At 65.1% G+C, this 23,945-nt stretch overlaps 1 protein-coding gene and 1 pseudogene across 1 annotated transcript; both read right to left on the bottom strand.

Annotated features, from left to right (window-relative positions):
• Nucleotides 1-411: 411 nt before the first annotated feature.
• Nucleotides 412-3,868, bottom strand: ZMYND15 (zinc finger MYND-type containing 15; the record flags this gene model as incomplete). The annotated part of the gene is given in 9 exon segments (XM_065423158.1): nt 412-500; nt 1,129-1,245; nt 1,699-1,766; nt 1,768-1,804; nt 1,807-1,854; nt 2,206-2,366; nt 2,509-2,664; nt 2,754-2,982; nt 3,541-3,868. Coding segments are annotated over 9 exon segments (1,233 nt in total), but the record flags the coding sequence as incomplete, so codon positions are not given.
• Nucleotides 3,869-6,891: 3,023 nt separating this feature from the next.
• On the bottom strand, nt 6,892-17,659 carry LOC135895088 (serine protease 55-like; annotated as a pseudogene).
• Nucleotides 17,660-23,945: the final 6,286 nt, after the last annotated feature.

Raw genomic sequence — 23,945 nt, 5'->3', positions numbered from 1 at the left:
CCCAGCCCTGCCCCATGGCGTACCCCTGCCCCCCATACCCACCAGAGCCCAGCCCTGCCCCATGGCGTACCCCTGCCCCCCATACCCACCAGAGCCCAGCCCTGCCCCACGGCGCCCCCTGCCCCCCTAAACCAACCAGAGCACAGCCCTGCCCCATGGCGCCCCCTGCCCCCCATACCCACCAGAGCACAGCCCTGCCCCACGGTGCCCCCTGCCCCCATACACACCAGAGCCCAGCCCTGCCCCATGGCGTACCCCTGCCCCCCATACCCACCAGAGCCCAGCCCTGCCCCATGGCGTACCCCTGCCCCCCATACCCACCAGAGCCCAGCCCTGCCCCACGGCGCCCCCTGCCCCCTAAACCAACCAGAGCACAGCCCTGCCCCACGGCGTCCCCCGACCCCCGCGCACCCAGAAGAGGGGGGCCATGTCCGACTCCTTCCCCGTCTCCACGATGTGAATCCGCAGCGACTGTTTGTTCAGGATGTTCAGCTCCGGGACTGTGTGGGGGGGGGCAGAGGAATAGGGGGGTCAGAAGAGGGCAGGGGACCCCCCCAGTTCCCAGATCCCCCCATTTCCCAGACCCCCCCCTCCAGGACTTGGGGCTCCCCACCCCCCGCCCGGACGGTGACCTCCGCCTCCCAGCCCCCCCCGGCTCCACTCACAGTGCCGGCCCCCCCCGCCCCCCGGGCCCCACCACTCACAGTGCCGGCCCCCCCGCCCCCCGGATTCCCCCCACTCACAGTGCCGGCCCCCCCCGCCCCCCGGATCCCCCCCACTCACACTGCGGGGGTCCCCCCGCCCCCGGATCCCCCCCACTCACAGTGCCGGGGCCCCCCGGATTCCCCCACTCACAGTGCCGGGTCCCCTCGCCCCCCCGGGCCCCACTCACAGTGCCTGGGCCCCCGGATCCCCCCCACTCACAGTACCGGGGTCCCCTCGCCCCCCGGATTCCCCCCACTCACAGTGCCGGGATCCCCCGCCCCCCGGATCCCCCCCACTCACACTGCGGGGGTCCCCCCGCCCCCCGGATTCCCCCCACTCACACTGCCGGGATCCCCCCGCCCCCCGGATCCCCCCCACTCACAGTGCCGGGGTCCCCCCGCCCCCCGGATCCCCCCCACTCACAGTGCCGGGGGGCGAGCTGGGTGACGATGTAATAGACGCTCAGGGGGTAGCTGAGCAGCGCGGCCAGGGGGGAGCCCAGCGGGAGCCCCCGCCAGGCGTAGTACTCCCGCCACGAGCCTGGGGGGACACGGGGGTCAGCCCCCCATGGGACCGGCTCCTCCTCCTCCACCACCGCCATGGGACCACCCCCCGATGGGACTGGCTCCCCCTCCCCGCCATGGGAGCGCGCCCCCCCCCATGGGACCGGCTCCTCCTCCCCCTCCATGGGACCACCCCCCCCCCCCAGCTGTGACTGGCTCCTCCCCCTCCCCCAGAGCTGGGACCGCCCCCCCAGCTGCCACTGGCTCCTCCCCCAGCTGCCAGGACCAGCCCCCCCGAGCCCCTCCCCCGTCTCACTGAAATAGGTCCTGGGTGCAGGGGGCTCCGGGGAGGTGGGGGGCAGAGCCGCTCCCCCCCTCGGCCTCAGCGCTTCGAAGGGGTTACCTGGGGGGGAGGGAAAGGGGGGGTTACGGCGGGGACGGGAGCCGGCGCCCCCCAGAGGGGACAGGCCCCCGGCCCCCCCATGCTCACCGCCTCTGCAGCAGGCTGGATCTCCAGTCCTTCCGGCCCCCCAGCCCCACGCCATAGTCGGGGGCCCGGACCAGCATGCTCTCGTGGGCCCAGTACCCCCGCGTCAGCCCCGGGCGGCCAGGAACCCCTCCCTGTTGAACCCGTCGCTGGTCACCTCTGCAAGGGAAATGGGGGGCCGGGACCCCCCGATAAACCCCGGCTCTGTGCACCCCCACATCTCCCACCCAGAGCCCCCCTTTCCCGTGCCCCAATGCCTCCTGCCCCATGCCCCCTTCCTTTCCCCTGCCCCAGCGCCCCCTTCCCTTCCCAACCCCCCCACCCAGAGCCCCCCTTCCCCTGCCCAGTGCCCCCTGACTGGTGCCCCCAGCGGCCTCTCCCTTCCTAGCCCCCCCACCTGGCGACCCCCCCACCCAGAGCTGCCCCTGCCCGGGACCCCCCATGTCCCCCTGCCCCCCGCCCCCAGTGCACCACGCCCCCCACCCCCGCGTTCCCCTGCCCGGGACTCACCGGCGGCGAAGGTGAAGGGCAGGTCGGCCAGCTGGCGGGCGCGGGCCATGTACCCGGCCATGCGGGGGCACCAGGCCCGGTGGGCCGCATCCTCGGGGCTGCGGGCCCAGTCGGCCGCCCGGCACCGCTCGGAGCAGTACAGCACGGCCCGGCACTGCTGGCTGCGGGGGAACGGGACAGATGGGGGGGCTCAGAGCTAGCCTGCAGCCCCCCACAAACCCCGGCCCGGGCACAGGTCAGGGGGGTGGGCGAAGGTGACCCCGGGGGGCTGCAGGGTCCCGCCACTCCCCCCCCCGCGCTCACCACGGCACCAGCCGCCCCTGGAACCCGTGTCTCTTGCACACGTGACAGGCTCGCACGCGCATGGAGGGGAAGGTGAAGGTGGGTTTCGGCCCCCAGCCCCGCATGGGGCCCGGGCTCAGTCTGACCCCCAGCCGGGGCAGCAGGGGCTCCAGTGACCTGTGGGGAGAGGCAAGGGGGAGGGGTCAGCGAGGTGGGGGATGGGCACGCAGCCCCCCCCCGCCGCCCGCCCGCTCGCTCACACTCACTTGTGCAAGGCGGGGTCCCCCACGGCCAGCAGCCGGGGCCGCCGGGGCTCCCCCCCGCCCAGCGGACAGGCCATGCTCTGGCAGAGCAGGCCGAGCGCCAGCTGCTCCAGCGGGGGGGGCGCGGCCGGCTTGGGGGGGGCCCCGGCCCCCAGCTGGAAATCCAGGCCCATCACCGTGCCGTGCTCGTCCGTAACCAGCAGGAGGCGCTCCACATGCACCAGGGCCTGGCCTGGGGGAGGGGGGCAGAGGTGAGACCGGCGGGGGGCGGGGGTCAGAGCCTTGGGTGTGGGGCAGGGGATGGGGAGGGGCCAAGCGGGGATGGGCAGGGGGGGGTGCCCGAGGAATAGGGGGTGTCTGGCAGGGTTGGGGGTAGGGGGCCAGGCAGGAAACCCCAAAGGAACAGGGGGGGCAGATGGGGCAGGGGAGGGGGGCAGACGGGGGAGCCCCACGGGGATGGGGGGCCTGGTGGTGGGATGGAGGCAGGGGCAGGCAGGGGAGGGGGTCAGATGGAGGAGCCCAGAGAGGGACGGGGGGCTGGGGAGAGGGGCCCAGGCAGGGGAGGGGGCAGACGGGGGAGCCCCATGTGGGCAGGGGGCTGGGGGGAGGGGGGCAGGCAGGGGAGCCCCATGGGGACAGGGGGCCGGGGAGGGGGGGCAGATGGGGGAGACCCAAGAGGGGTGGGGGGCTGGGGGGGAGGGGGCAGGCAGGGGAAGGGGGTGGATGGGGGGCCAGGGGGAAGGGGGCAGACAGGGGAGCCCCGAGGGGGGCGGGGGGGCTGGGGGGGTACCTGTCTCCAGCCCCTCGTCTTCCTCGTCCAGGCTCAGGAAGGTGACCGCCCGCTGCAGGTCCCGCAGTTGCAGGGCGTCCTCCCCGCAGAGCCGCCCCCGGGGCTCCCCCCGGGCCCCCCCCGGCAGCGCCAGCCCCAGCCCCAGCCGGGGGTTGGGCAGCAGGTGCAGCAGCCAGAGGGCGGGGTCGGGGGGCAGGCGCCGGACGTGCCCCTCCTGGCGCCGCTGGTGCTGCCCGTCCTGGGGCCCCCCGGCCTGGGACCGGTGCCAGGCGAGCAGCAGCTCGGCCAGGTCCAGCACCTCGGCCCGGTACCCCGTCACGAACTCCATCCTGGGGGGCGGGGGGGTTAGAGCAGGGAGCCCCCCACACCTCCACCCTGCGCCCCCCACACCTCCACCCAGGTACCCCATCACGAACTCCATCCTGGGGGGCGGGAGGTTAGAGCAGGGAGCCCCCCCCACACCTCCACCCTGCGCCCCCACACCTCCACCCCGGTACCCCCGTCACGAACTCCATCCTGGGGGGCGGGGGGTTAGAGCAGGGAGCCCCCCACACCTCCACCCTGCGCCCCCCACACCTCCACCCCGGTACCCCGTCACGAACTCCATCCTGGGGGGGCGGGGGGTTAGAGCAGGGAGCCCCCCACACCTCCACCCTGCGCCCCCACACCTCCACCCAGGTACCCCGTCACGAACTCCATCCTGGGGGGCGGGGGGTTAGAGCAGGGAGCCCCCCACACCTCCACCCTGCGCCCCCACACCTCCACCCCGGTACCCCGTCACGAACTCCATCCTGGGGGGCGGGGGGTTAGAGCAGGGAGCCCCCCACACCTCCACCCTGCGCCCCCCACACCTCCACCCCGGTACCCCCGTCACGAACTCCATCCTGGGGGGCGGGGGTTAGAGCAGGAGCCCCCCACACCTCCACCCTGCACCCCCAAACCTCCACCCCGGTACCCCGTCACAAACTCCATTATGGGGGGCGGGGGGTTAGAGCAGGGAGCCCCCCACACCTCCACCCCGCACCCCCAAACCTCCACCCCGGTACCCCGTCACGAACTCCATCCTGGGGGGCGGGGGGTTAGAGCAGGGAGCCCCCCACACCTCCACCCCGCACCCCCACACCTCCACCCCCGGTACCCCGTCACGAACTCCATCCTGGGGGGCGGGGGGGTTAGAGCAGGGAGCCCCCCCACCTCCACCCCGCACCCCCAAACCTCCACCCCGGTACCCCGTCACGAACTCCATCCTGGGGGGTGGGGGGGTTAGAGCAGGGAGCCCCCCACACCTCCACCCTGCGCCCCCACACCTCCACCCCGGTACCCCGTCACGAACTCCATCCTGGGGGGCGGGGGAGGTTAGAGCAGGGAGCCCCCCAAACCTCCACCCCGTGCCCCCACACCTCCACCCTGGTACCCCGTCACGAACTCCATCCTGGGGGGCGGGGGGGTTAGAGCAGGGAGCCCCCCACACCTCCACCCTGCGCCCCCACACCTCCACCCCGGTACCCCGTCACGAACTCCATCCTGGGGGGCGGGGGAGGTTAGAGCAGGGAGCCCCCCAAACCTCCACCCCGTGCCCCCACACCTCCACCCTGGTACCCCCGTCACGAACTCCATCCTGGGGGGCGGGGGGGTTAGAGCAGGGAGCCCCCCCAAACCTCCACCCTGTGCCCCCACACCTCCACCCAGGTACCCCGTCACGAACATCCATCCTGGGGGGCGGGGGGGTTAGAGCAGGGAGCCCCCCACAACCTCCACCCCCACACCCCCAAACCTCCACCCCGGTACCCCGTCACAAACTCCATCCTGGGGGGTTGGGGGGGTTAGAGCAGGGAGCCCCCCGCGCCCCCAAACCTCCACCCCGGTACCCCGTCACGAACTCCATCGTGGGGGGCGGGGGGTTAGAGCAGGGAGCACCCCACACCTCCACCCTGCACCCCCACATCTCCACCCTGGTATCCCGTCACGAACTCCATTCTGTGGGGCTGGGGGGGTTAGAGCAGGAGCCCCCCACACCTCCACCCCACGCCCCCAAACCTCCACCCTGGTATCCCATCACAAACTCCATCCTGGGGGGTGGGCGGGTTAGAGCAGGAGCCCCCCACACCTCCACCCCGTGCCCCCAAACCTCCACCCTGGTACCCCGTCATGAACTCCATCCTGGGGGCTGGGGCTGGTTAGAGCAGGGAGCCCCCAAACCTCCACCCTGCGACCCCCCATTGCCCCCCCAACCCAGTACCCAGTTCTGAATTCGTTCCTGGGAGCTGAGACACCCCCTAGCCCCCCCGTTCCCCAGCCCACCTCCTGCATCCCTATCCTTGACCCCCATCCTAGCACCCCCGAGTAAAGTCCTCCCAGATTCCTGGACCCAACCCCCTGGATCCCCAGAGCTGCCCGTCCCCCCCCCCCCCCGCTGCCGCCCTCCCCCTATAATAACCCCAATCCAGCCCTCCCCCCATCTCCTAGCCCCCCCCATACCTGCTTCCTCCAGCTGATTTGAAGGTAAATACCCAGGCGCCCCGAGATTCCACTGTGACATCACGGGGTTCCGGCTCCCCAGGGACACCCTCTCCCGCCCTGCCCCAGCTCCCGCCACCCCGAGATCCCGCCCCACTCCCCCGGGGCCCCCCAGGGGCGAGTGCCCTGCGCTGCCGTCCCCGACGCCCGGTCCCATCTCCCGTCCTCAGGGGCGAGCGCCCTGCGCTGCCGTCCCGGATGCCTGGGTCCCATCTCCCGTCCCAGGGGCGAGTGCCCTGCGCTGCCGTCCCGGATGCCTGGGTCCCATCTCCCCTCCCCAGGGGCGAGTGCCCTGCGCTGCCGTCCCAGATGCCTGGGTCCCATCTCCCGTCCCCAGGAGCGAGCGCCCTGCTCTGCCATCCTGGACGCCTGGGTCCCATCTCCCCTCCCCAGGGTCGAGTGCCCTGCGCTGCCGTCCCAGACGCCTGGGTCCCATCTCCCCTCCCCAGGGGCGAGTACCCAGCGCTGCCGTCCCGGACGCCCGGGTCCCATCTCCCCTCCCCAGGGGCGAGTGCCCTGCGCTGCCGTCCCGGACGCCCGGGTCCCATCTCCCGTCCCCAGGGGCGAGCGTCCTGCTCTGCTCTCCTGGTTGCCTGGGTCCCATCTCCCCTCCCCAGGGGCGAGCGTCCTGCTCTGCTCTCCTGGTTGCCTGAGTCCCCTATTCCCAGTGAACAGTTCGCTCTCCGCTTCTCTACATAATATTTAATGCCCCTTCGCCCTCCTGCCCCTCCCTCCCGAAGTGTCGGCCAATCTCAGCGGCCAACGTGGCCGTCCCCTCCCAGAATCCTTTGCGGCGGCGGCTCTGTCCTCTTCCCAGCATGCCTTGTGTCTCGCTCAGCCCAGCCACCTCCCCAGAGCCAGCCCCAGGGCAAGGCCCAGGGGCCGCCATGGGCAGGGGCGGGGGGCCTCCGCCGACCTCCGGCTCTGTCTTCTGGGGGGCGGAGCCCAGCCTGGTGGGTGTGGCCTTCTGGGGCCTCAGGGGTCTCCCCACTGCTGCGGTGGCCTCATCCATCCAGGCCCGGTAGTTGGCCACGCGGGTGTAGACGCCCGGACGCTGGCGCCTCCCGCAGCCCCGGCCCCAGCTCACGACGCCCACCTGGTACCAGGGAGAGCCCTGGGGGGCCTGGCACTGCAGGGGCCCCCCGCTGTCACCCTGGAACGAGAGAACGAGTCAGCCAATGAAGGAGGAAAACGAACCAGCAAGAAACCGAGAGGCCGAACAAAGGAGGAAATGAATCAACTATTGAGCGAGGAAAGCAGCAAATGAGGACGAGACTCAACGAGCGAGAAAAGAAGGAAACAAATGAGAGAACGAGGCGACGAACGAGCAGACGAGTCGATTAACAAACTGACGGGGGGGGGGGGAGGAGAAAATGACTCAATGAATGAATGGGGGAGAAAACAAACCAACGAGAAAAACGAGGCCACGAACGAACCGACGAGAAAAGGAGTCGGGGATGGAAGGAGAAAACGAACGAAGAAACGAAGGAGAAATGGAGGCAATGAACGAGCATCGAAGGAGAAGGCAGGTCACAGAGAAAGCGAAGGAACGAGACGCGGGCTGAACGGACGAAGGAGAAAACGCAAGAACGCGCAAGCGAGAACCAACAAACCAACCAGGGAGGAAGCAAAGGAAGCGACGGAGGAAGGAGGAAAGACACGAGGGAGGAAGCGACGGAGGCAGGAAGGAGGAGGAAAGGAGGAGAGACGCAGAGGAGGAAGCGATGGAGCAAGGAGGCAGGAAGTGAAGGAGGAAGGAAGCGACGGAGGAAGGACAGACACGGAGGAGGCAGCAAATGAAGGAAGCAGAGGAGGAGAGACACGGAGGAAGCGACGGAGGAAGCGACAGAGGAAGGAAGCGACGGAAGAAGGGAAGGAGGAAGGAAGCAACGGAGGAAGGAAGCGAAGGAGGAAGTGATGGAGGAAGGAAGGAGGAGTGACGCAGAGGAAGCAGTGAATGAAGGAAGCGGAGGAAGGAAGCGAAGGAGGAAGCGACAGAGGAAGGGAGGAGGGAGGAAGCGACGGAGGAAGCGGAGGAGGGAGGAAGCGAAGGAGGAAGCGACAGAGGAAGGAAGGAAGCGACGGAGGAAGTGGAGGAGGAAGGAAGCGATGGAGGAAGGAAGCGAAGGAGGAAGCGAAGGAGGAAGCGACAGAGGGAGGAAGCGACGGAGGAAGAGGAGGAGGAAGCGAAGGAGGAAGCGACAGAGGAAGGAAGCGACGGAGGAAGTGGAGGAGGAAGCGAAGGAGGAAGCGACAGAGGAAGTGGAGGAGGGAGGAAGCGATGGAGGAAGGAAGTGATGGAGGAAGGAAGCGAAGGAGGAAGCGATGGAGGAAGCGACGAAGCGACGGAGGAAGTGGAGGAGGGAGGAAGCGACGGAGGAAGCGACGGAGGAAGCGATGGAGGAAGCGACAGAGGAAGGAAGGAAGCGATGGAGGAAGCGGAGGAGGGAGGAAGCGATGGAGGAAGGACAGACGTGGAGGAAGCGAAGGAGGAAAGACGCGGAGGAAGCGAAGGAGGAAAGACGCGGAGGAAGCGGAGGAGGGAGGAAGCGAAGGAGGAAGCGAAGGAGGAAGTGGAGGAGGGAGGAAGCGACGGAGGAAGCAAGGGGGGAAGGAAACGAGGGAGGAAGGAAGTGGAGGAGGAAGGAGGAGTGACGCGGAGGAAGCAGTGAATGAAGGAAGTGGAGGAAGGAAGCGAAGGAGGAAGCGACGGAGGAAGCGACAGAGGAAGGAAGAAACCGATGGAGGAAGTGGAGGAGGGAGGAAGCGACGGAGGAAAGACGTGGAGGAGGCAGTGAATGAAGGAAGCGGAGGAGGAAAGTGTGACGAACTGGGACTGTTCCTACTGCGGTCTGTGAGTGCTGACAGGGGAGTGTGGCTGGGATAGTCTGCATTGGGGGATGGGAGACTGACTGAAAATACCTGAGCCTGTAACATGAGAACCCAGGAGGGGGCTGGGGCGAGGTGACACCTTTGCCCGGGAAACTGAACAAAGGCTGTGGGAGGGGTCGCTGAAGGCAGAGTTTCAGGAGCTGGCTGGTGATGTGGCTGGGAGGCAGACGGGGCTCTGACCTCCCCAGGGGGCTGGAGTGCCCGGGGACCCCAAGATGGACCTAATTGGGGGGGATCCTGTTGTCTGTGCCTGCAAGACCTGTCTTGGACTGTGTTCCTGTCGAGTCATGGCTGAGAGTCATGGTGAATCGCAGGGAGCCGGGGGTGCAGGGCCCTGAGTCCCCCCACACTCCGTGACAGAAAGACGCGAAGGAAGTGACAGAGGAAGCAAGGGGGGAAGGAAACGAGGGAGGAAGGAAGTGGAGGAGGAAGGAGGAGTGACGCGGAGGAGGCAGCGAATGAAGGAAATGGAGGAAGGAAGCGAAGGAGGAAGTGATGGAGGAAGCGACAGAGGAAGGAAGAAAGCGACGGAGGAAATGGAGGAGGGGGGAAGCGACGGAGGAAGGAAGAAACCGAAGGAGGAAGTAGAGGAGGGAGGAAGCGACGGAGGAAGGACAGACGCGGAGGAAGCGAAGGAGTAAAGACGTGGAGGAGGCAGCGAATGAAGGAAGCGGAGGAGGACAGACATGGAGGAAGCGAAGGAAGTGACGGAGGAAGCAAGGGGGGAAGGTGTCACGGAGTAAGGGGGGACTCAAGGCCCTGCACCCCCGGCTTCCTGCGATTCACCATGACTCTCAGCCAGCCAGTAAAGCAGAAGGTTTATTTAGACGACGGGAATACAGTCCGAGACAGGTCTTGCAGGCACAGACAACAGGACCCCCTCAGTTAGGTCCATCTTGGGGTCCTCGGGCACCCCAGCCCCCCTCCAGAGGTCAGAGCCCTCCCTGCCTGCCAGCCACCTCACCAGCCAGCTTCCCAGACTCTGCCTTCAGCGACCCCTCCCACAGCCTTTGTTCAGTTTCCCGGGCAAAGGTGTCACCTCGCCCCAGCCCCCTCCTGGGTTCTCATGTTACAGGCTCAGGTATTTCCCTTCAGTCATTCTCCCATCCCCCAATGCAGACCATCCTAGCCACACTCCCCTGTCAGCATTCACAGACCACTTTAAGAACAGTCCCAGTTCGTCACAGAAGGAAACGAGGGAGGAAGGAAGTGGAGGAGGAAGGAGGAGTGACGAGGAGGAAGCAGTGAATGAAGGAAGCGAAGGAGGAAGCGGAGGAGGGAGGAAGCGACGGAGGAAGAGACGGAGGAAGCGACGGAGGAAGCGGAGGAGGGAGGAAGCGACGGAGGAAGAGATGGAGGAAGCGACGGAGGAAGCGGAGGAGGGAGGAAGCGAAGGAGGAAGCGATGGAGGAAGCGACAGAGGAAGGAAGGAAGCGACGGAGGAAGCGGAGGAGGGAGGAAGCGACGGAGGAAGCGGAGGAGGGAGGAAGCGACGGAGGAAGCGGAGGAGGGAGGAAGCGAAGGAGGAAGCGACGGAGGAAGCGACGGAGGAAGCGAAGGAGGAAGCGACAGAGGAAGGAAGGAAGCGACGGAGGAAGTGGAGGAGGAAGGAAGCGAAGGAGGAAGCGGAGGAGGGAGGAAGCGAAGGAGGAAGGAAGCGACGGAGGAAGCGAAGGAGGAAGGAAGCGACGGAGGAAGCGGAGGAGGGAGGAAGCGAAGGAGGAAGCGATGGAGGAAGGAAGCGAAGGAGGAAGCGACAGAGGAAGGAAGGAAGCGACGGAGGAAGCGGAGGAGGAAGCGAAGGAGGAATCGATGGAGGAAGCGACAGAGGAAGGAAGGAAGCGACGGAGGAAGCGGAGGAGGAAGGAAGCGAAGGAGGAAGCGACAGAGGAAGGAAGGAAGCGACGGAGGAAGCGATGGAGGAAGGAAGGAAGGAAGCGAAGGAGGAAGGAAGCGACGGAGGAAGGAAGAAACCGAAGGAGGAAGCGATGGAGGAAGCGAAGGAGGAAGAGATGGAGGAAGCGAAGGAGGAAGCGAAGGAGGAAGCGACAGAGGAAGGAAGGAAGCGACGGAGGAAGTGGAGGAGGAAGCGACGGAGGAAGGAAGGAAGCGAAGGAGGAAGCGACAGAGGAAGGAAGGAAGCGAAGGAGGAAGCGACGGAGGAAGGAAGCGACGGAGGAAGGAAGAAACCGAAGGAGGAAGCGATGGAGGAAGCGAAGGAGGAAGAGATGGAGGAAGCGAAGGAGGAAGCGAAGGAGGAAGCGACAGAGGAAGGAAGGAAGCGACGGAGGAAGTGGAGGAGGAAGCGACGGAGGAAGGAAGGAAGCGACGGAGGAAGTGGAGGAGGGAGGAAGCGACAGAGGAAGCGATGGAGGAAGGAAACGAAGGAGGAAGCGAAGGAGGAAGCGATGGAGGAAGGAAGCGGAGGAGGAAGCGATGGAGGAAGCGACAGAGGAAGGAAGGAAGCGATGGAGGAAGGAAGCGAAGGAGGAAGCGAAGGAGAAAGCAATGGAGGAAGCGACAGAGGAAGGAAGGAAGCAACGGAGGAAGCGGAGGAGGAAGCGATGGAGGAAGCGACAGAGGAAGGAAGAAAGCGACGGAGGAAGCGACGGAGGAAGCGAAGGAGGAAGAGATGGAGGAAGCGGAGGAGGAAGCGAAGGAGGAAGCGACAGAGGAAGGAAGGAAGCGATGGAGGAAGCGATGGAGGAAGGAAGGAAGGAAGCGACGGAGGAAGCGACGGAGGAAGCGAAGGAGGAAGAGATGGAGGAAGCGGAGGAGGAAGCGAAGGAGGAAGCGACAGAGGAAGGAAGGAAGCGATGGAGGAAGCGATGGAGGAAGGAAGGAAGGAAGCGAAGGAGGAAGCGACGGAGGAAGGAAGAAACCGAAGGAGGAAGCGAAGGAGGAAGCGACAGAGGAAGGAAGGAAGCGACGGAGGAAGTGGAGGAGGAAGCGACGGAGGAAGGAAGGAAGCGACGGAGGAAGTGGAGGAGGGAGGAAGCGACAGAGGAAGCGATGGAGGGAGGAAGCGAAGGAGGAAGCGATGGAGGAAGCGACAGAGGAAGGAAGGAAGCGATGGAGGAAGGAAGCGAAGGAGGAAGCGATGGAGGAAGGAAGCGGAGGAGGAAGCGATGGAGGAAGCGACAGAGGAAGGAAGGAAGCGATGGAGGAAGGAAGCGAAGGAGGAAGCGAAGGAGGAAGCGATGGAGGAAGCGACAGAGGAAGGAAGGAAGCAACGGAGGAAGCGGAGGAGGAAGCGATGGAGGAAGCGACAGAGGAAGGAAGGAAGCAACGGAGGAAGCGAAGGAGGAAGCGATGGAGGAAGCGACAGAGGAAGGAAGGAAGCGATGGAGGAAGCGGAGGAGGGAGGAAGCGATGGAAGAAGGAAGCGGAGGAGGAAGCGATGGAGGAAGCGACAGAGGAAGGAAGGAAGTGATGGAGGAAGCGGAGGAGGGAGGAAGCGATGGAGGAAGGAAGCGGAGGAGGAAGCGATGGAGGAAGCGACAGAGGAAGGAAGAAAGTGATGGAGGAAGGAAGCGACAGAGGAAGCGACAGAGGAAGCGATGGAGGAAGGAAGCGAAGGAGGAAGCGAAGGAGGAAGCGACAGAGGAAGCGGAGGAGGGAGGAAGCGACGGAGGAAGCGGAGGAGGGAGGAAGCGAAGGAGGAAGCGAAGGAGGAAGAGATGGAGGAAGCGACGGAGGAAGCGGAGGAGGGAGGCAGTGAATGAAGGAAGCGGAGGAGGAAAGCCGCGGAGGAAGCGAAGGAAGTGACGGAGGAAGCGGAGGAGGGAGGAAGCGACGGAGGAAGGAAGCGAAGGAGGAAGCGATGGAGGAAGCGACAGAGGAAGGAAGGAAGCGACGGAGGAAGCGGAGGAGGGAGGAAGCGATGGAGGAAGGAAGCGAAGGAGGAAGCGAAGGAGGAAGCGACAGAGGAAGGAAGCGACGGAGGAAGCGGAGGAGGGAGGAAGCGATGGAGGAAGCGACGGAGGAAGCGGAGGAGGGAGGAAGCGAAGGAGGAAGAGATGGAGGAAGCGACGGAGGAAGCGGAGGAGGGAGGAAGCGATGGAGGAAGCGATGGGGGAAGGAGGAAAGACGCGGAGGAGGCAGCGAATGAAGGAAGCGGAGGAGGAAAGACACGGAGGAAGCGAAGGAAGTGACAGAGGAAGCGGAGGAGGGAGGAAGCGATGGAGGAAGCGACAGAGGAAGGAAGGAAGCGATGGAGGAAGTGGAGGAGGGAGGAAGCGACGGAGGAAGGACAGACGTGGAGGAAGCGAAGGAGGAAAGACGCGGAGGAGGCAGCGAATGAAGGAAGCGGAGGAGGAAAGACGCGGAGGAAGCGACGGAAGTGACAGAGGAAGGAGAGACGCGGAGGAGGCAGCGAATGAAGGAAATGGAGGAAGGAAGCGACGGAGGAAGCAGAGGAAGGAAGGAAGTGACGGAGGAAGCGGAGGAGGGAGGAAGCGGAGGAAGGAAGCGATGGAGGAAGCGACAGAGGAAGGAAGGAAGCGATGGAGGAAGCGGAGGAGGGAGGAAGCGACGGGGGAAGGGCAGACGTGGAGGAAGCGAAGGAGGAAAGACGCGGAGGAGGCAGTGAATGAAGGAAGTGGAGGAGGAAAGACGCGGAGGAAGCGAAGGAAGTGACAGAGGAAGGAGAGACGCGGAGGAGGCAGCGAACGTGCGACCCCAGCAGGGAGGCGCCAGGCACGGGCAGGATGGAAAACTCCAGAAGCCACCGCAGGAACGGGGCAGACGGGGGTGCAAAGGACGAAGCCACGGGGGGAGGGGGGCTGTCCCCTGTCCAGGGCATGAGGGTGTCGGGGGATGACTGGGGGGGAGTTTGGGGGTCTGTGGGGGGGTCCTGCGCCCTGGGGCAGAGGTGGGGTTTGGGGGAGGGGCTGGGAGGAATGGGGGGGCCTGGGCGGGGAAGGGGCTGGGGGGTCCCCACCTGGCAGGCATCCCGGCCGCCCTCCTCGTGTCCGGCGCAGACCATGTTTTGGGTCAGGGCCCCCATCCACCACATGCAGCGCAGCCAGTCGACGATCCGCACGCCAGCCTCCCGCAGCGCCCCCGACACCGTCTCCTGCCCTGCGAGAGACGGCGCTGCAGCCCGGCCGGACCCCCCTGCCGGACCCCCCCCGCGGCCAGATCCCCCCCAGCCCTGGGCCCCGCCGGCCTCCCGCAGTGCCCCCGATCCCCCACACCTACCCTGCGAGAGACGACGCTGTAGCCCCGGCCAGAACCCCCCAGAGAGACCCCCACGGCCATGGTCCCCACGCCCCCCGGCCTGAACCCCCCCCAGCCAGACACCCCTGGAGAGACCCCCCTCCCCAGCCCCCTTCCAGCCCCGCCCCTGCTCCCCCCGGCTCAGCCCCGCCAGCTGCCCCCACTCACCGTACTCCGTGGTGCCCCACCCGGCCACGTAGCAGCTGCCCCACTGCCCGTCGTCCTCATCGGCCGGCTCCCCGGGGAGGCAGACGAGGCCGAGGCCCCGGCCCGGGGGCAGGGGGCGGCTCAGCAGCAGCAGGGCCAGGTCTGAGTCGTAGGTGCTGCGGCTGTAGCTGGGGTGGGACAGGATCCGCCGAACCCGCCGGGTGACGCCGCCCATGCCCAGGGTCACGCTGCCGGCCGCCACCGTCACGTCCTGGGGCCTGGGCACGGGCACAGGGATGGCGCCCCTCACTCCCGACCCACAGCCCCTGCCAGCCCAGCCCTGCCCCCCCAGCTCTGCCGGTGCCCCTCACTCCCGACCTGCAGACCCCCCGCTAGCCCAGCCCTGCCCCCCCAGCTCTGCCGGTGCCCCTCACTCCCGACCTGCAGACCCCCTGCTAGCCCAGCCCTGCCCCCCCAGCTCTGCCGGTGCCCCTCACTCCCAACCCACAGCCCCCCCGCTAGCCCAGCCCTGCCCCCCCAGCTCTGCTGGTGCCCCTCACTCCCGACCCACAGCCCCCTGCCAGCCCAGCCCTGCCCCCCCAGCCCTGCCGGTGCCCCTCACTCCCGACCCGCAGCCCCCTTACCGGGTGTCGTGGAAGCAGTGGGCTGCGCTCAGCACCCACCAGGAGTGTATGACGCTCCCCCCACAGAAGTGATGCCCTTGGGTCTGGAGACTCACAACCCAGGGCCATTCCCCAGGGCGGCTTTTCTGCCCCCCGATGATGCGGGGTGCGGGGGAGGGGCTGGGGCTGTCGTATCCCGGCCGGAAGCCACAGCCTGGGGAGACAGAGCCCCCGTTAGAGACATTTGCCCCCCTCTCCCTGCCAGCCCCCACTCCCCTCCCAGAGCCAGGGAGAGAACCCAGGAGTCCTGGCTCCGAGCCCCCCCTGCTCTGACCCACCAGCCCCCACTGCCCTCCCAGAGCCGGGGAGAGAACCCAGGAGTCCTGGCTCCCAGCTCCCCCTGCTCTGACCCACCAGCGCCCCCTCCCCTCCCAGCGCCGGGGAGAGAACCCAGGTGTCCGGGCTCCCAGCCCTTCACATGCCACGTCTCCACCCCCCCGTTCCCGTTCACTGGATGACATCACAGCGCCACATGTGTGACATCAGAGGCCTCCGTGACATCACACGCCGTCAAAAGCTGGGAGGGGGAGGGGTTGCCCTGTCGAATCGACCGTAGGGATGGACCCGGCCCCCTTCCGGGGCAGGGGGAGGGTATGATTGGGGGAGGGGCAACTGTCGTCCCCCCCGGCACCCACCTGTCGCCCAGACGCCCGTGGCCCCAAGGAGGAGGAGCTCCAGCAGTCGCCACGCTGCCATTGGCTGCCCCCCAGCAGCGGGAGAGGCGGTGGGTGGGCACAGGGGGAGGAGCTGCCCGCCGTGACGTCACAGTAGCGCCAGCAATGACATCACAGTGATATTTAAAGGGCCATGCGTGTACATCCCCGGCCCCGGGGGGCTCCTTCGCCCCGCATTTCCCCCGCCCCAGAGCAAGGGGACCCGGCTGTGGGGGGCTCAGAGGTGCAGAGGGCCCAGGGAGAGACAGCCGTCACATTGCAGGGAGATCCCCCCCGGGGCCGTGTGGAGCTGAGAGAGAGCACGTGGGTGGGGGGGGGGAATATGGGTGTCTGGGACAGGAACATTGTAATGTTCAGAGTCGCAGGACGGACTCCCAGCCTGGCCCCCAGGCACTCGGCCTCCGGTTCCTGCTCCCCACGGCTTCCAGGCATTAATGGTCACTGCCCAGCCAGCTGGCAGGTCTCCCCCGCATCCCCCAGGCCATGGCGTTCCTCCGGGGACAGGTCACGGAAAGGTTTCCAAAAGCTGCACATTCTCCCGCTCGATTCCTCTCCCACCCGACCCGGCGCCCGGGCGGGGGGATCGGCTGAGTCCCAGCAGGGCCGGCTCTAGGCACCAGCAAAACAAGCTGGTGCTTGGGGCGGCACATTTTTAGGGGCGGCATGGCCGGCGCCGGCCATGCCGCCCCTAAAAATGTGCCCCGGCCGCCCTAGCTTACCTCCGCTGCTGCTGCCGCTCACGCGCCACTACTCGCCCTCCCTCCCAGGCTCTCAAGCCTGGGAGGGAGGGGGGAGCAGCGGCGCGCAAATCAGCTGTTTCGCGCGCCGCGGCCGCTCGGGGTGTCCCCCTCCCTCCCAGGTTTGAGAGCCTGGGAGGGAGAGGGAGACCCTGAGTGGCCGCGGCGCGCGAAACAGCTGATTCGCGCGCCGCTGCTCCCCCTCCCTCCCTCCTTCCTAGGCTTGAGAGCCTGGGGGGAGGAGGCAGGGAAGGGGCGGAGTTGAGGCGGGGCCGGGGGTGGGGTAATTAAAAAACCCGGGGGGGGGGGGGCCAAAATTGTTTTTGCTTTGGGCGGCAAAAATGCTAGAGCCGGCCCTGAGTCCCAGGCACGCAGGATGCCGTGTGACCAAGGGGGGGGGGGTTTCCCCATGTTGTGTGGCATGTGACTCTCACTGGTTTGTGTGCCTCAGTTTCCCTGCTGCAGGCCCCTGCTGCTGCTAACGACCTCTGTCCTATGCCCACGGCTCCTAACCCGGCCCTTGGCAGCTTTCCAGAGCTCGCAGCGTCTGGCCCAGCGCGACAGGAAACCACAACGCTTCCGTTCCTCACTTCGTTTTAAACACAACCCGGGTTTGGACAAACTCCCCCCCACCCCCCAGCACAATGCAGGCCTGGGCCCCCTCACCCCTGTCCGCGTCCCTCCCTCCCGGGCCTGGCTCTGGGGGTTGGGGGTCACAGACAGGGGTAAGGGGGGGGGTAATGATGCTGCCTCTGGCGGGACCCAACTGAGAGCGTCAATCCAGGACAAATCGCTCAGAGCAGGGCAGACCCCGCCCAAGGCAGGGGTCCTTGGCAGACCCAGGCACCAAACCAGCCAGCCAGAGAGGACTTCGGTCTCACCCCACTGGCGAACCACGAGTCACACCAGCAATTCCCTCAGACACTCCAGTTTCCCAGTATCACCACCAGTGCCACTCGTTATGGGGACGAATGGTTATGAAAACCAAGACCCCAGTAAAAGGAAAAGGTTCTCCCGATTCCAAAGGACCAAGCCCCAGACCCAGGTCAATGGACAAGTCAGATCTTACCCACAAGCCAATCCTTAGAATCTACAATCGAAAGATTTATTCAGAAAAAGGAAAAAGATATAGATGAGAGCTAGAATTGGTTACATGGAATCAGTTACGTACAGTGATGGCAAAGTTCTTGGTTCAGGCTTGTAGCGGGGATGGATTAAACTGCAGGTTCAAATCAAGTCTCTGGAACATCCCCAGCTGGGATGGGTCCTTCAGTCCTTTGTTCAGAGCTTCAGCTTGTAGCAAAGTCCCTCCAGAGGTGAGAAGCAGGATTGAAGACCAGATGGAGACGAGGCATCAGCCTTTTATAGTCTCCTCCAGGTGTAAGGACACCTCTTTGTCCTTACTGTGGAAAATTACAGCAAAAGGGAGTCTGGAGTCACCTGGGCCAGTCACATGTCCAGGCATGACTCAGTTTTTACAGGTGGTAGCCATTGCCCACACGCCATCCTGAACGTCCCCAGGTAGATTTCTTATCCGGATTGGAGTCTCCCAAGATCCATTGTCCGTTAAGTGTTTCTGGATTGGGCCCTTAACTTGCAAATTCCTTTCTCAAGAAGCCGCCCCAATGCTTCACTGCGGGTACTTAGAGTCACACACCTTGAGATACGAGCGCAGAGCCAATATTCCTACCGTCAACTACAAAACCGATACACACACACCCAGCACAATCACCCCCAGCACACCACAACCTCTCCACAGACACCTCACACGACAACCTTTGTACAGCACCTGCTGCAAATATACAACAGTGGTTGCAACAGATGGACACAGATTCTGTCAATAACGTCGCAGGGGGGCGCAAGGTAAAAAAAATTGGTAGTGGGTAGAGCACACGGGTGCGCTTCACGGGCCATTCCGTGCCTCGGTTTCCCCGTCTGTGACGTGGAGCTAACGAGACCCACCTGCTTTATAAAGTGCTTTGAGATCTCCGGACGGGAAGGGCTGTATCCGAGCCGGAAATTCTTCTAAGCTCGTCCAAGCCCGGCAACGTTCATCTGGAGAAACCTACAGCCACATCAATAAACGTGCTTTGCTCTGGCGAAGCCCCTGGGCCAGCCCAAAGCGGCACCAAAGTACAGATTACTGCGTGGGCCCGGCTCCCGGACGGGGTGAAGGCTCCGCTCTCCAGGAAGAGAACGAAAAATGCAAACCACAAGGAACGTTGAGGTTTTCAAGCCGGATTTTGCAGCCCCCAGAAAGCTAACGGAGCAAATAATTAAGCAATCAATTTGCAGACATCTTGAAGATAATAGCTGATGAGTAACAGTCAGCATGGATTTGTCCAGAACAAATCGTGTCAAACCAACCCGATAGCTTTCTTTGACAGGGTAACAAGCCTTGTGGCTGGGGGGAAGCGGTAGATGTGGTCTATCTTGACTTCAGTAAGTCTTTTGATACTGTCTCGCATGAGCTTCTCATACACAAACTAGGGAAATACAACCTAGATGGAGCTGCTATAAGGTGGGTGCAGAACTTGTTGGAAAACTGTCCCCAGAGAGTAGTTATCGGTGGTTCACAGTCATGCTGGAAGGGCATCACGAGTGGAGTCCTGCAGGGATCGGTTCTGGGTCTGGTTCTGTTCAATATCTTCATCAATGATTTAGATAATGACCTAGAGAGGACACTTATAAAGTTTGTGGACGATACCAAGCTGGGAGGGGATGCAAGTGCTTTGAAGGATAGGATTAAAATTCAAAATCATCTGGACAAACCGGAGAAATGGTCTGAAGTAAATAGGATGAAATTCAATAAGGGATCCCCGGGCGATGCTCTGGAACTGCTCCCCACAAAGCCAGTCAGGACTCTGGGGAGCCTCCTCTCACACGGCTTCACCTCCTGGGTCTGACCTGGGAGCATTCAGCATATGCCCCTCTGTGCGCTTCCCACAGCAAGTCGCCCAGGCGGGGTCCTGGGGAAGCCAGAGGGTCCTTCACCCCCAACTTCACAGTCAGACGTGACTCTCAGCCAGCCAGTAAAACAGAGGTTTATTCGATGACAGGAACACAGTCCAGAACAGAGCTTGTAGGTCCACAGAACAGGACCCCTCAGCCGGGTCCATTTTGGGGGGCAGTGAGCCAGACACCCCCATCTGCACTTCACTTCCCGTCCCCAGCCAGCTCCAAACTAAAACTCTCCAGCCCCTCTTCTCTGCTGAGTTCCTTTCCCGGGCCAGGAGATCACCTGATTCCTTTGTTCTCCCACACCTTTAGCATCCCCTTGCAGGGGGGAAGGGCCCCGGACATCAGTTGCCAGGAGACAGAGTCCGCCATTTATGTACACTGGCCCTTTGCTCTGCAACAATCTCACCCCCTAGAGACTTAAGAAATGCATAGGGGAAACTGAGGCATCCACACAGTATTCAGAGGAAACATTAAGAACAGTCCCACTTCGTCACAGACACATGCAAAGTTCTCCATTGAGGAAGGAACAATCAGTTGCACACATACAAAATGGGAAATGACGGCCTAGGAAGGAGTCCTGCGGAAAGGGAGCTGGGGGTCAGAGGGGATCACGAGATAAATATGAGTCAACAGTGTGACGCTGTTGCAAAAAAAGCAAACATGATTCTGGGATGTATTAGCAGGAGTGTTGTAAGCAAGACACGAGAAGCCATTCTTCCGCTCTACTCTGCGCTGATTAGGCCTCAAGTGGAGTATTGTGTGCAGTTCTGGGCGCCACATTTCAGGAAAGATGTGGAGAAATTGGAGAGAGTCCAGAGAAGAGCAACAAAAATGATTAAAGGTCTTGAGAACATGAGCGACGGGGGAAGATTGAAAGAATTGGGTTTGTTTAGTCTGGAGAAGAGAAGACTGAGAGGGGACATGAGAACAGTTTTCAAGTACATAAAAGGTTGTTAACAAGGAAGAGGGAGAAAAATTGTTCTTCTTAACCTCTGAGGACAGGGTAAGAAGCAATGGGCTTAAATTGCAGCCAGGGCGGTTCAGGTTGGACATTAGGAAAAACTTCCTGTCAGGGGGGTTAAGCGCTGGAATAAATTGCCCAGGGAGGTTGTAGAATCTCCATCGTTGGGGATATTTAAGAGCAGGTTGGACACACACCTGTCAGGGCTGGTCAATACCTAGTCCTGCCTTGAGTGGAGGGGACGGGTCTAGAGACCTCACGAGGTCCTTTCCCGTTCTCTGATTCTCTGATTCAAAATTGCTGATTTAAATCGCTTTAAACCAACCCACCCTGCTCCCCCAGCCTGCGAACTCCCCTTTGGCTCCCAACCCCCCCCTGCCCTGGGATGTCTCTACTAATCTGCCCCCAACCCCAGCCCCCTTTGCCCCCATGAGGGTGTCTCTTTGCCCCCACACGCACCAGGCAGGGAGTCGGGCAGGCTGTGGGGGAAACAGGTGCCAGCCCCTTCCCGGGGGAGGGGAAAGAGGGGGGCTAGAGAGAAGATTGGGGGGCTGCGCTGGACGTCTTGGGGGCCCAGCTGCCGAGCTCCGAACCCCATGCACCCAAGGGCGCGTTTTCTCGCCGCTCTCCCCAGCTGGCCAATAGCCGTCTGCAGCCGTATTAGTCACAGAAAAGCCCCAGGAAACAAAAGCGAGAACATGCAACAAAAACAACACAACAGCCCCCCCCACCTCCAGCCCCCCCGGACTATTTAAAGCAAAGCCAACGACGGACCGAGACCGAGATCCCGTTTTCCCCTCCCGTATCCCCCGGCCACATTCCCACGGGCTGCAAAGCCAAACTATTTTTAAATCCGTTGGGTTTTTGGGGGGGGGGGGGCGGGGGGGGTCACTTTTCCTGTGACTTTTCTGCCCCCACCTGAGGCACAAAAGCCATTCGGCTCTTAACGAACCCAAGGGCCAATTAACACGGAACCGCGAGATGCATAACGCCCCCAAACCCGGCGTTTGCCCCGCAGCGAAGGCCGAGGTGCGAAGACCCGGGTGGGGCAGGGCCATGTCCCCCACCGGGGAAAGGCGCCGGCTTCCCTGGGCCACGGGCCATGGGGTGGCCTGCCCCACTGCTGACAATCCCGTGTTCAGGGGGTGGCCAGAGTCGCTGGGGCCCGGGTGGGGGACAGGGGCGGTGCCGTACCAGGCCAGCCTCGCTCGTGTGTAACCTGCCAAGGGGGGGGGGGGGCTAAGGCAAATTTTGGGGTGACTCTAGCCCCCCCCAATGCCACCTTGATGGGGAAGCTCACAACACAACAGGGGGTGGGTGGGGTGGGAAGGGAGTCGGGGGAGGGGCCCTGGGTGGGGGGGCAGATCTGCAGGGTAAGGGGTATTTGTGGGGGTAGTGCCTGGGGGTGGGGATAGTTGGGGGTAGTTGGGGGGGTGTTCAGTGGGGCAGGAAGTTGGGGGGCAGAACCCAGGGTGAGGGAGGCAGTTCCCTGGGGGCCAGTGGAGGAGCTGGGAGGAGTGGGGGGCAGGTGGATTCCAGGAGGGCTGCAGGGAGCCGGGGGGGGGGGGTTGGAGCCGGGGGGGGGATTTACAGGGAGCCAGGGGGGGATTGGAGTCGGGGGGGGCTGCACAGAGCCGGGGGGGTTGGAGTCGGGGGATTTGCAGGGAGCGGGGGGGGGGGATTGGAGTTGGGGGGGGCTGCAGGGAGCCGGGGGGGATTGGAGTCGGGGGGGGGGGTTTGCAGGGAGCCGGGGGGGGGGATTGGAGTGGGGGGGCTGCAGGGAGCCGGGGGGGGGGGGATTGGAGTCGGGGGGGAGTTTGCAGGGAGTCAGGGGGGGGATTGGAGTGGGGGGGCTGCAGGGAGCCGGGAGGGGGAGGGGGCTGCAGGGAGCCGGGGAGGGGGTTGGAGTCGGGGGGGGGGGTTGCAGGGAGCCGGGGGGGGAGTTTGCAGGGAGCCGGGGGGGGGGGGATTGGAGTCGGGGGGGGGACTGCAGGGAGCCGGGGGGGAGTTTGCAGGGAGCCGGGGGGGGGTGGATTGGAGTGGGGCTGCAGGGAGCCGGGGGGGACTTTGCAGTTAGCGGGGGGGGGATTGGAGTCGGGGGGGCTGCAGGGAGCCGGGGGGGGGATTGGAGTCGGGGGGGGGGGACTGCAGGGAGCCGGGGGGGGGGATTGGAGTGGGGGGGCTGCAGGGAGCCGGGGGGGGATTGGAGTCGGGGGGGAGTTTGCAGGGAGTCGGGGGGGGGGTTGGAGTGGGGGGGCTGCAGGGAGCCGGGGGGGGGAGGGGGCTGCAGGGAGCCGGGGAGGGGGTTGGAGTCGGGGGGGGGGGGTTGCAGGGAGCCGGGGGGGAGTTTGCAGGGAGCCGGGGGGGGGGGATTGGAGTCGGGGGGGGGACTGCAGGGAGCCGGGGGGGAGTTTGCAGGGAGCCGGGGGGGGGGGTGGATTGGAGTGGGGCTGCAGGGAGCCGGGGGGGGACTTTGCAGTTAGCGGGGGGGGGGATTGGAGTCGGGGGGGCTGCAGGGAGCCGGGGGGGGGGATTGGAGTCGGGGGGGGGACTGCAGGGAGCCGGGGGGGGATTGGAGTGGGGGGGGGGACTGCAGGGAGCCGGGGGGGGATTGGAGTGGGGGGGCTGCAGGGAGCCGGGGGGGGATTGGAGTCGGGGGGGAGTTTGCAGGGAGTCAGGGGGGGGATTGGAGTCGGGGGGGGACTGCAGGGAGCCGGGGGGGAGGCCCCAGGCAGGGACCAGGACGCGCCGTCCCCTCCCCGGCCGGCCCCGCCCCGCGCAGCTCGGAAAGTCCCCGGGCGGCTCAAAACTTCCCGGTGGCGGGCGCGGCGGGCGCAGTTTCGGTTCGTGCCCGGCCCCATGGCAGCGCCCCCCCGCCTCGGAGCGACCCTCCTGCTGCTGCTGCTGCTGGCGGCCCCCCCGCCGGGTAAGAGCCCCCCCAGCTGCGCCCCGAGCCCCGCGCCCGGCTCCATCTCCATCTCCCCCCGCGGCTCCCCGGGGCTGGGGGAGGGGGGGCATCAGGCTGAGACCCGCCCCCGCCCGCGGAAGGTTCTGGGCTCAACACCCCCCTACTGACCCCCATATAGCCCCCCCCGCTGCCATCGGGGGGTGTGACCCCCCATCCCTGCAGCCCATTCCTTGCTCCAGCTGGGACCCCCCCAGATCTCTCCCCGGGGGGGCTGGGCTGGGCGTATCGGGGGTCAGACCCCGCACACCCTGTGCCCAGTGCCTGACTCCTAACCCCAAGTGTCTCCCCCCTCCACAGGCTGGGGGAACGAGGGGGGCGCGCTCGGGCTCTGCAAATGCCGGAGGCTGACGAGCCCCCCGAGCCGGCTCCAGGACCTCGCCGACAAGGTGAAGGGCTACCAGGCCTGCAGCCAGCACCTCGTCCGGTACGTGCCCCGAATGCCCCCGCCAGCCCATAGCGCCCCCCGCCAGCCCATAGCACCCCCCGCCAGCCCATAGCACCCCCCGCCAGCCGCTGACAAAGTTCTCAAAAAATTCCAGACACCCCCCTTTCCTGGTGCTGCAAATTCCCGTCCCGGAGACGCCCCTGGACACCCCCCCATCCCCCAGCCAACCCCTCCCCCCGCATCCCCCACCACCAACCCCC

Source organism: Emys orbicularis, unplaced genomic scaffold (genome assembly GCF_028017835.1).
Source record: "Emys orbicularis isolate rEmyOrb1 unplaced genomic scaffold, rEmyOrb1.hap1 scaffold_131, whole genome shotgun sequence".
Classification (NCBI taxonomy): Eukaryota; Metazoa; Chordata; order Testudines; family Emydidae; genus Emys; species Emys orbicularis.
Note: the sequence above shows the minus strand (reverse complement) of the source record. Positions and strands in the feature narration are given on the sequence as shown.